Source organism: Ochotona curzoniae, unplaced genomic scaffold (assembly GCF_017591425.1).
Source record: "Ochotona curzoniae isolate NIBS_2020 unplaced genomic scaffold, NIBS_Ocur_1.0 contig_4862, whole genome shotgun sequence".
NCBI lineage: Eukaryota > Metazoa > Chordata > Mammalia > Lagomorpha > Ochotonidae > Ochotona > Ochotona curzoniae.
In genome coordinates, this window is record NW_024466403.1 from 225890 (window position 1) to 236403 (window position 10514).

Here is a 10514-nt window from a genome sequence, read left to right on the forward strand (position 1 = left end):
TGGCTGCTTTCCCTTCCCCCAAGCTCCCTAAATATAACCAAAGCCCGCCCCCCCCCCCGTACTGTTCAGGGGTCTAAAAGCCAATGCTGCTGTTAGCTCTTCCCCCACCCCAGTTCCACTGCTCCTGGGAGTCCTCAGCTCCTCTGACCACACCCTGCTGTCCCTCCAGCTCTTCCCAGCGGCTCCAGTTCCAGCACCCAGCCCTGACAAGCCGCGCAGAGTCAGTCTCACCTTCCCCACAGTCCTCCCCTGCGAAGCCATCCTGGCAGACGCAGCTGCCCTCGCGGCACTCTCCGCGGCCGCGGCAGTCCCCGGGGCACGTCTGGATGGCGCAGTCGGGGCCGTGGAAGCCCTCCACGCACACACATTGGCCGGCGCGGCACAGTTCCCGGGGCCCACAGCCCCCGGGACAGGCGCTGGCAGGAGGTTCCTCTCGCCCGCAGTCCTCGCCTCCGTAGCCCACGTGGCACAAGCACACTCCCTGCACGCAGCGCCCGCGGCCCCGGCAATCGGCCGGGCAGGTGCGTGTGGCACAGGTGGGGCCAGTGTAGCCCGGATCGCACACACAACGGCCGTCCTCACAGCGGCCACGCCGGTTACAATTGGAGGGGCAGGTGCGGGTGCCACAGTCCTCGCCCGCGTAGCCTTCCCAACAGGTGCACACCCCGTCCTGGCACGTGCCCCGCTGGTTGCAGTCTTGCGGGCACCGCCGCACGCTGCAGTCCTGGCCCGAGTAGCCGTCGTCGCACACGCAGCGCCCGTCCAGGCACTGGCCACGGCCTCTGCAGTCCCCGGGGCAGCTGCGCACGCCGCAGTCCTCACCTGAGTAGCCCGCCTCGCACACACACATGCCGTTTTCGCAGCGGCCATGCCCGCGGCAGTCGCTTGGACACCGACGGCTCCCGCAGTCTTCACCCGTGAAACCTGGGTTGCACACGCAGCGACCGTCTACGCAGCGGCCGCGCCCGCGACAGTCTCCTGGGCAGGCAAGTGTACCGCAGTCCCGACCCGTATAACCCGGCCAGCACACGCAGCGACCGCTCTCACAACGGCCTCGCCCACGACAGTCCCCAGGACAGGTGCGCACGCCACAGTCCTCGCCGCTGTAGCCCGCGTTGCACACGCACACGCCGTTCTCACAGCGCCCGCGGCCCCGGCAGTCGCGCGGACAGGCGCGCGCACCGCAGTCGGGCCCAGTGTACCCCGGCCAGCACACACAGCGCCCATCCTCGCAGCGGCCTCTCTGGCTGCAATCCCCTGGGCAGCGTTGCACACCACAGTCGTCCCCACTGTAGCCCGGGTCGCAGATGCATTCGCCGTCCTCGCAGCGCCCGCGGCCTCGGCAGTCGCGCGGGCAAGTCCGCGTGCTACAGTCCTCTCCTGCGTATCCAGGCCAACACACGCAGCGGCCGTCCACGCAGCGCCCTCCCTCGCCACAGTCCCAGGGACATATCCGAGTGCCACAGTCGTCACCCGTGTAACCAGGGTCACACACGCAACGCCCATCCTCGCAGCGGCCCCTCTGGCTGCAGCCCCGGGGGCAGGAACGCTGACTGCAATCAGCACCAGAGAAACCAGCCCGGCACACGCACACGCCCTGCACACAGCGTCCACGGCCCTGGCAGTCCCCGGGGCAGGAAGGCCAGCTGCAGCTTGGGCCCGTGTAGCCAGGGAAGCACACGCAACGACCACGGACACAGCGACCCTGATCGTTACAGTCATCAGGGCAGGACCCGGAGGCTGGGGGCTGAGTGGAGGGGGGCATCGCGGGGTCTGCGGGGTCAGAGCAGGTGGGTCCGCTCCAGCCTGGCTCACAGGAACAGGCGCAGCGGCTCAGGTCAAACACACCATGGAGGCTGCAGAGGCTCCGCACGTCTGTCTGGCCTGGAGCAAGAGGGAGAAGCAGAGAAGGCAGGCTGAACCCTTGGAGCTCCTGGAGGGTCAGCCCCCTTCCCAAGGCTACCTGGCTCCCAGGACCCTGGTCTATGCCGGGGTTGACATGGACCCCAGCTTTGTTCTCCAAGTTATGCCCGAAGCTGCACCTGCTACCCACAATGGTGAGGAAGAAGTGGCCTTTCCTTTAAGGCCTGTGATGCCCACCCCACCCTGCCTTCCATGTCTGCTCACCCGTGCCAGCCTGCGCAGCCGCAGGGCAACACCCCCCAGCACACTGTTCCTTGAGCCCCTTCACCAGCTCCTCCAGGATCTCCAGCCGGACCCTCAGTGCCTGCACCTCCGAGGCAGGGACGGGGGGCTCTGTGCCCGGTGGGCAGCCACAGCCCGTGGAAGTGGGCAGGTTAATGCGGTGGGTGAATACCACCTGCTTCTCCCCTCCTTCGACGGTGTGCTCGTAGAGCTGCGAAGAGGGACTTCCACCACCTGCCTCCACGGTGCGGCCCCCAGGCTGGGGAGGGGGCCGAGGGGCTGAGAGGCTTGTGTTGGACCGTGGAGAGAAGGGGCCTGCTCTGGCTGTGCTCAGCAACACCAATAGGGCCAGACGGAGGCTGAGGGGACAAAGGGCTGGCATCATCCAGGAGGCTGCAAGGAGAGAGGGCAGAGGGTAGGAGCAGTGTTGAAAAAATAAGGCAGAATGGACCCCAACTCAGACCTCCACTCCGACCCAGGGCTCAACTAAACCACTCCACTCAACCATAGGGATAAGTTCACATTCTGTCCAGTCCTGCAGGGGACCCTCCTGGCCCCACCCTTCTGATGTCCTTGTGTTGCCATGCTCAGCTTTGCTTACTGTGTCCCACAAGCAGAACAAGCCTACAACAGCAGCCCCAGGGCCTTGGCACAGGCTGCTCCTTTGGAGAGGCTGGCTCTTGGCTGCTCAGCCACCATCCACAAGAGGCCTTCCTGTGCCCTGCTGGAGCAGCCACCCACAAAACTCATCACAACACCCTGCCTCTGGGGTCCAGTGAGCTCCAGTGTGCTTGCTCAGTTATTGCATTTCCTCACAGCTAGGACAGGAGCTTGGGGAGAACAGGGCCCCATCTGTCCAGGCACTTCCGTACCCCTGGGCTGTGACTGGCTGCACAGCAGGTCAAGACTGAATAAATTAGGGGTTGAGTGTCTAGAGCCAGTCCCTTCTTAGGTGCCTGGATCCAACTCCTACTGTCTTCTCAGAATCCTTAACATATAGATGAATCCTCTCTCTTTTATTCAATTCCTCACTCTTAACTATCAACTCACTCTCAACTGGGTCGGAGTGGATGCATCCTCTCATTGACTTTGATACAAGCTCTATTATCTCCTAATGTTAAAAGTGTTCCTTGGGACTTACACCATCAAATATCAAAACTTGCAAGGTTGCAAAGACAGAGAGAACTGAAGTGGGTCAAGAATTAGACCCACCTCGCAATTTAAGTAGAAAGGGTGGTCTTTCAGTAAATGCTGGTGGGTCAGCTGCAGCCCCATATGGGGAAAAAAAAAATCAATCTCTATCTTATGTCCACCTATAGCAATAATTTGAGATGGATTATGTGAAGGTAAAACAATACTTTTCATAATTTTCCTCTTAAGAGAAAAATTTTAAAAAGGAAAAACTTTTAGTGTCAGCAAAAATTTAAGTGTAGCGCACCCCTACACATAAAGCTAAAACCATAAGAAAAGAGAGATCATTGGAATTCTCGTCAGAATTCATGACTTCTGTTCAACAAGTGATAACAAGGAAGAGGATAAGAAAGCAGGTCCCAGACTCAGAGAAAATAGGGGAGACATGGGGAAGGGGTGATTAAATCTAAAATAAAGAACTTTATAAAGGCCTGGCTTAATGGCTAATCCTCCCCCTACAAGCGCTGGATCCCATGTGGGCACCAGTTCGTGTTCCAGATGCTCCACTTCTCATCTAGTTCCTTGCTTGTAGTCTGGGAAAGAAGTTGAGGTTGACCCAATGTCTTGGGACCCTGCACCCACGTGGGAGATCTAGAAGAAGCTTCTGGCTCCTGGTTTCAGATTGGCTCAGCTCTGCCCATTACAGCCACTTGGGAATGAACCAATGGATAGAAGATCTTTCTACCTCTATTTCTCTCTCTCTCTGCTTCTCTCTGTAGATTTGCCTTTTCAATAAAAATAAATAAATTTTAAAAAGAAGAAGAACTCTACAAAACAACAAACAACAGGCATGAAACTCAATTGCTTAAGCTGACAAATTGGGAATTTGCCCTAGCAATTACAATACTGGTTGAGACACCCATGTCTCACATACAAGTACCTGGGTTTGATCCTGGCCCTAGTGCCTGACTCCATTTTCCAGCTAACGGGGACCCTGAGAAGCAGCAGGTGACAGTTTAAGTAGTTAGATTCCTTCCATCTACACGGGTCTAGGACACTGCCATTGTGGGAAGTGAACCAGTGAACGGGACTTCCCTTTCAAATAAATAAATACTATAATATTATATATATGTGTGTGTGTCAGAAGACTTAAACAGATATTTCATAAAAGAATACATCCAAAAGGCCAGTGAACCCATGGAAAAGTGTACACCATCACTACTCATCAAGAAAATGCAAATTAGGGGTCAGAATCATGGCACAGTGGGTTAAAGCTGTGGCCTGTGACCGGTATCCCCATTGATGGCACCATTTGGAGTCCTGGCTCCTCTGCTTCCCACTCAGCCCCACTCAGCCCCCTGCTGGATAGTGCCCCATTAATGCCTAGGAAATCAGCAGAAGATGCCCCAAGTATTTAAGCCCCTGCATCCACATGAGAGATCTGAATGGAGTTCCCAGCTCCTGGCTTCAGCCTGGCCCAGCCATTCGGGGCATGAAGCAGTGGATGGAAGATGTAGCTCTCTATTTGTGTGTCTCCCTTTTTCTCTGTAACTTCTTTTCAAATAATAACAACAACAACAACAACAAAAAAAAACCAAAGAAAATAGAAATTTAAAACACCATGAAATATCCACCAGAATGGCTCAATGTTGGCAAGAACAGGCAGCAGCTGGAATGTCACCTGTTGCAGGCAGGATTGCTATTAGTACACTCACTTTGGAAGACTGTTTGGCAAGATCTACTAAAACATCGAGGACATAATCCAGAAATTCCATTCCCTGGAAAATATCCAACAGAAATGACTACCACATGTCCTCCAAAAGACATGTGCAAGAATCCACAAGAGATTTATTCACACTAGCCCAGGCTAGTGGAAACAACTCAAGTATCCATTAATAAGCACATGGGGCAGAATCCTATGGTATAGCACTAAACAATAATAAATAAAAACAGTGTATTGCGGCATGTGGCAATTTCACATATTTAATGCTGAACAAAAGGAACCAGATACAAAAAGAGGGAACTCTATTTGATGCCATTTATATTCAGTTTGAAAATAGGTGGGGCTGGGCCCAGCACGTTGGCCTAGAGGCTAAAGTACTCGCCTTGAACACGCTGGGATCCCATATGGGTGCTGAATCTAATTCTGGCAGCTCCACTTCCCATCCAGCTCCCTGCTTGGAATCCTGTACCCTAGTGGGAGACCTGGAGGAAGTTCCTTGTCCTGGGTTTGGATCAGCGCACCTTTCCAATAAAAATAAATAAATCTTAAAAAATATAAATTCTGGGCTGCCTGAGCCAGGCAAGGCAAACAGTGAGGGAGTCCTAGGCTTTGGGCAGCCAGTGCGACCACTGGGCGCCAGGCTCTGCCTGCTGGCCACCGGCAGCAAGCTGTAAGGTTTTCAGGATATGTAATCGCTGCCTAGCGACATCCTTGGATAAGGCCAATGTGAATGTAGGTGAGGGATGAATCTTGTGTGACTTCCAGCAATGGGGTCACAGAACTTGCTGGCAAGCATGGGGACTGGGACCTGGGGATTTGAAGGGGAGAGTCCATAGCATCTCTTTGGGCCAGGCTGATTTACCAGACCACATGAGAATCCTGAGATGGGCTGTTAGCATAGAGCATCACTGACTGCCACATACCAGTCCACATGAAAGCTATGGTTGGGGACCTGTCTGGCAGGGCTAGATACCAATCAGTACCTGACTGTATGGTAGAACAGGGAACCAGGCACACTTGGCAGGGTCAAGATACTAACTAGCACATGAGAGAACCAGGTCTGGGGGTAGATTCTATGGGGAATGTGTGCGCCCAACCCTGTGGAAATACAAGTCCTGCTGGTTAGCGCAAGAGTCTGGGTGGTGATAGGCCGAGCTAGATGTGACCACGGAACCTGCCATCACTCAAGGGTAAAGGAACCAACAACAGTCTGGGCAGGTCAAGGCAGCAGCACTCAAATGTGCATCCTAAAACAAGATGTGGGGTGGGCCAAGCTGCAACTGGAAGTGTGTAGAGCAGGCAGGGCTGAGTAAACCTTAGCTCACAAGAAAGAACAGTAATCAGGCTGGAGCACAGGTCATGCCAAGCTAGGCTCTTATACCAACTGGTCTGCATGAGCCAGGGATGCATTGAAGGGAAAGGCCAAAACGGTGAGGGACTATGCCAACTGGGTCAGAGCAACCACTGGCACGCACGTAATCTAAGGCAGGGAACAGGCCCAGTTAGGGAGCTATAAGAGTACACCCTTGGGCCCGGCAGCGTGGCGCAAGTGGTTAAGGTCCTCGCCATGCACGCCCGGGATCCCATATGGGCGCCAGTTCTAATCCCGGCAGCCCCGCTTCCCATCCAGCTCCCTGCCTGTGGCCTGGGAAAGCAGTCGAGGACAGCCCAAAGCTTTGGGACTCTGCACCCGCGTGGGAGACCCGGAAGAGTCTCCTGGCTTCGGATCGGCATAGCATCGGCCATTGCGCTCACTTGGGGAGTGAATCATCGGACGGAAGATCTTCCTCTCTGTATATCCGCCTTTCCAATAAAAAAAATAATAATAAAAATAAATCTTAAAAAAAAAAAAGAGTACACCCTTGGTGGGTTGGGGTTTCTGCAATCTCCCTTGGCACACGTGTGAACTGGGGCTGGGTACACTTAACTGGGCTAGACGCCAGCACCATCTGGTGCTCGTGAGAACTAGGATAGACGTAGGATGGACTAGGCTAGGTTTCTGCCCCTACTGAGCCATGTGTGAGCTGTGTCTGGGTATGGACAAACCTTAGCTGGGCTGAAACATCCAACAGTAAGAACTGAAATGGGTTGAAGGTCAGTCAAAAAAGGCCTACTTTTCCTGCAGGACAGGAGGTAGACTAAGTAGGGCTGGCCCAGGGACCTACCAGTATGTGCAAGATCTGACAACGGGAGAGGTTCTGACAGAGGAGCTTGAGAAACTCCTCTGTTGGGACATAGTCCCTGCAGGTGAGCACAAGAACCACAACAGAGGGCCCAGCAGCGTGGCCTAGCGGCTAAAGTCCCTGCCTTGAACACGCCAGGATCCCATATGGGCGCCAGTTCTAATCCCGGCGGCCCCGCTTCCCATCCAGCTCCCTGCCTGTGGCCTGGGAAAGCAGTTGAGGACAGCCCAAAGCTTTGGGACTCTGCACCCGCGTGGGAGACCCGGAAGAGTCTCCTGGCTTCGGATCGGCATAGCATCGGCCATTGCGCTCACTTGGGGAGTGAATCATCGGATGGAAGATCTTCCTCTCTGTCTCTACTCCTCTCTGTGTATCTGACTTTGTAATGAAAAATAAATAAATCTTTAAAAAAAGGAAAAAAGGAAAACCAGGTCTGGGGGAGGGGTGGCTAAACAGAATGGCACCTAAAAGCGTGTGTGTGGGTTGGATAGTGGGGCTGACTAGGCTGAACTAAGGTTCAATGCCCAGTGACAGGTATAAGAGTTTAGCAGGATGTGGGACAGATTGAACAAGTCTGTGGCACATGCTGGGAAGCATGGGAACCAGGGTAGGGGGCAGGCCTGGTGAGGGTATAGATTATTGTGGGTTTCCCCGACTAGGCTGCAGCTCCCTCTGATTTGCATGAAGGCCGAGTGTGAGGTGGGCAGAATTGGACTGGACTGCTACATCCATTTGTTTGTGTGGAAGACAGGGCTGGAGACAGAACTGACCCAGCAATTGCAACCACCAGCATATGCATAAGCTGATTGGGACGATGGACTGTGCTGGACCCTGTACTGGAAAGCACACACTAGAATTAAGTCTGGGGATCATCCCAGACAAGGATTCTTTGGGGATCCCTCCAGCTGAACTGCTGATCTCAGAACCCCAACCATGAAGAGACTATGTCAGCCAGTGGATTCTGAATAAATTTCATCGTGCTTGGAATGGCGAGATTGGCAGCAATTCAGAACTGTTGAACTATCAAAACTGCTTAAGCAGGACTCTCAGAGCATGCCTCACATTGGGGACCTGGGATGGGTGGGAGGCTGGGTGGGGCTTCTCCCTTTATCTCTCCTCTTACCCCAGACACAGAAAAAAATTTTAAAAATAATAGTTATGTGGAAACAATGGTCTTACCCACTTTCCTGTAGCCCTTGACCCTTTGTGCCCTAATCAACTATGTAAAGATTATCAAAATAAAAGAATTAAAAGAAAAACACTCTGCATTCATCTGTCCAGTGTGGCAGCCAGGAGGCATGTACGGCTCTTGAACTCATGAAAGGGGGCTAGAGTGTGAAATGTGCTTTTATTTGGTGGTCTTTGCTCTCCGGGCGCTGCCCTTTGGCCTATCACTTCAATCACCATGGGGATGCCTGGAGCCCAGTGAAGTGCTTGTATCTGACTCCTTTCCCAGCTTCTGATGACAACTTCCTGCCAGTGGAGACCCTAGTAGGCAGCAGAAAAGGCTACATGAGGGTCTTGAATTTAGATCCTGGATTTCAGCTTCTGGCCTTGGTCCAACATTGGCTGTCATGGGCATTTGGGGAGTGAACCAGCAGGCAGAATGGGAGCTCCCTGCCTGTGACTCTTCCTGCCTCTTAAATTTAACAGCAACAGAGAGACAGAAAGAGAGCCCTGTCCATTGGGTCACTCCCCAAATGCCTGCAGTGTCTGCAACTGACCAGGCCGAGCCTGAGAGTCAGAACTCAACCTAGGTCTCCCATGTGGGAGGCAGGAACCCAGACATACCTGTCACTATTGCTTCCTAAGGTCTACATTAGATGGAAGTTGGAATCGGGAGCAGGATTTGACATAAAACCAGGCATCCCAATGTAACACATGGGTGTTTTAACCACAAGGATAAATGCTCACCTCAACACATAAACCTTAAAAACCAAAGGGCTCCCCAGATGACTACAGAATGCAGCAGAGTTAAGCCAAATGCTCTAGCCACCATCCAGTCACCTTTACCCAGATCCACAGCTTTCATTTCCAAATGACATCAATGGGGAGAACCATACCAGTCATCTTCAATTGTCTACCGAGGCATATCCTCTGTGACACCCCAAATTCAGCATGTTTGAAACTGAACTCAAGATCATCCTTCCTGTACCCAATCCCTCCCAGCATTCCCCACTGCAACTCCTGGTCCCACCATTCATGTGGCTTCACAAGTCCATTCCATACCATCACATGTCATCAACCTTACACACTGGTTTAAACTACTTTCAAGGGCTAATGCTGTGGTGTTACAATTAATTTTCTACCTGCAGTGCTAATATCCCATATGAGCACTGGTTCCAGTCCTGGCTGCTCCATTTCTGATCCAGTTCCTGCTAATGTGCTTGGGAAAGCAGCAGAAGATGGCCCAAGTGCTTGGGATCCTGCACGCATGTGAGAGACCAGGATGGAGTTCCTGGCTCCTGCCTTCAGCCCAGCCCAACTGCGGTGATTGTGGTCATTTGAGGAGTTAATCAGGAGATGGAAGAGCTCTGTCTCTTCATCTCTCTCTGATATTCTGCCTTTCAAATAAACAAAACACTGCTTTTACTCATATCCCTGTCTCTCTAACCACCAACTTCCCTCTGACAAGCACAATTGCCTTCTTGCTTGCCCCTCTGTTTCCGCCCTCACCCTCTGCAGTCTCACAAAGGCAGCCAGGAGTCCCCTTCTCTCCATACAACTCTTCAGCATCTCTCCTCTCAGTTCTCTCAGAACACTGACCAACAGCCCTGCCCAGTTGGACCCCATAGGCAATCTCCACTTGGTCCCCACCCCCATAGCAGCTCTCTGCACTTGCTCATCCTTCAGGTCTCAGTCCCATGTCATGTCACGTAGCTCTCTCGTAGTAGGTGTAACATTCTGTTCACTGACTCACAACAACATACCTTAGTCATTTCACTACTTTCTTGCTCATTCTCAAAACTGTCTTCAAGAATGCAATGTCCACGGGACAGGTATAACACCTATATTAGAAAGGCAGATTCACAGAGAGAAGGAGAAATAGAGAGAAGGATCTTCCATTTGATGTTTTGCTCCCCAAGTGGCTGCAACAGCCAGAACTGAGCCGATCTGAAGCCAGGAGCCAGAAGCCTATTCCGGGTCTCCCACATGCCTGCAGAACCCCAAGTCTTTGGGTCATCCTCCACTGCTTTCCCAGGCCGTAAGCAGGGAGCTGGATGGGATGTGAAGCAGTGAGGACACGAACCAACATCTGCATGGTATTCCAGCACTTGGATTAGCCAATTAAGTCATCATGCTGATCCCTAGTGCCTGATTTTGTCTTGGCT

General features: G+C 53.0%; 1 protein-coding gene across 1 annotated transcript in view; it reads right to left on the reverse strand.

Annotated features, from left to right (window-relative positions):
* Positions 1 to 2530, reverse strand: part of TNXB (tenascin XB) — a 44431-nt gene extending 41901 nt beyond the window's left edge. The window contains exons 1-2 of the mRNA XM_040988385.1: positions 2128 to 2530; positions 232 to 1884 (exon numbers count right to left, since the gene is read on the reverse strand). Coding sequence (XP_040844319.1) covers positions 232 to 1884; positions 2128 to 2530 — 2056 coding nt within the window. The remainder of the gene's footprint in view (positions 1 to 231; positions 1885 to 2127) is intronic.
* Positions 2531 to 10514: the final 7984 nt, after the last annotated feature.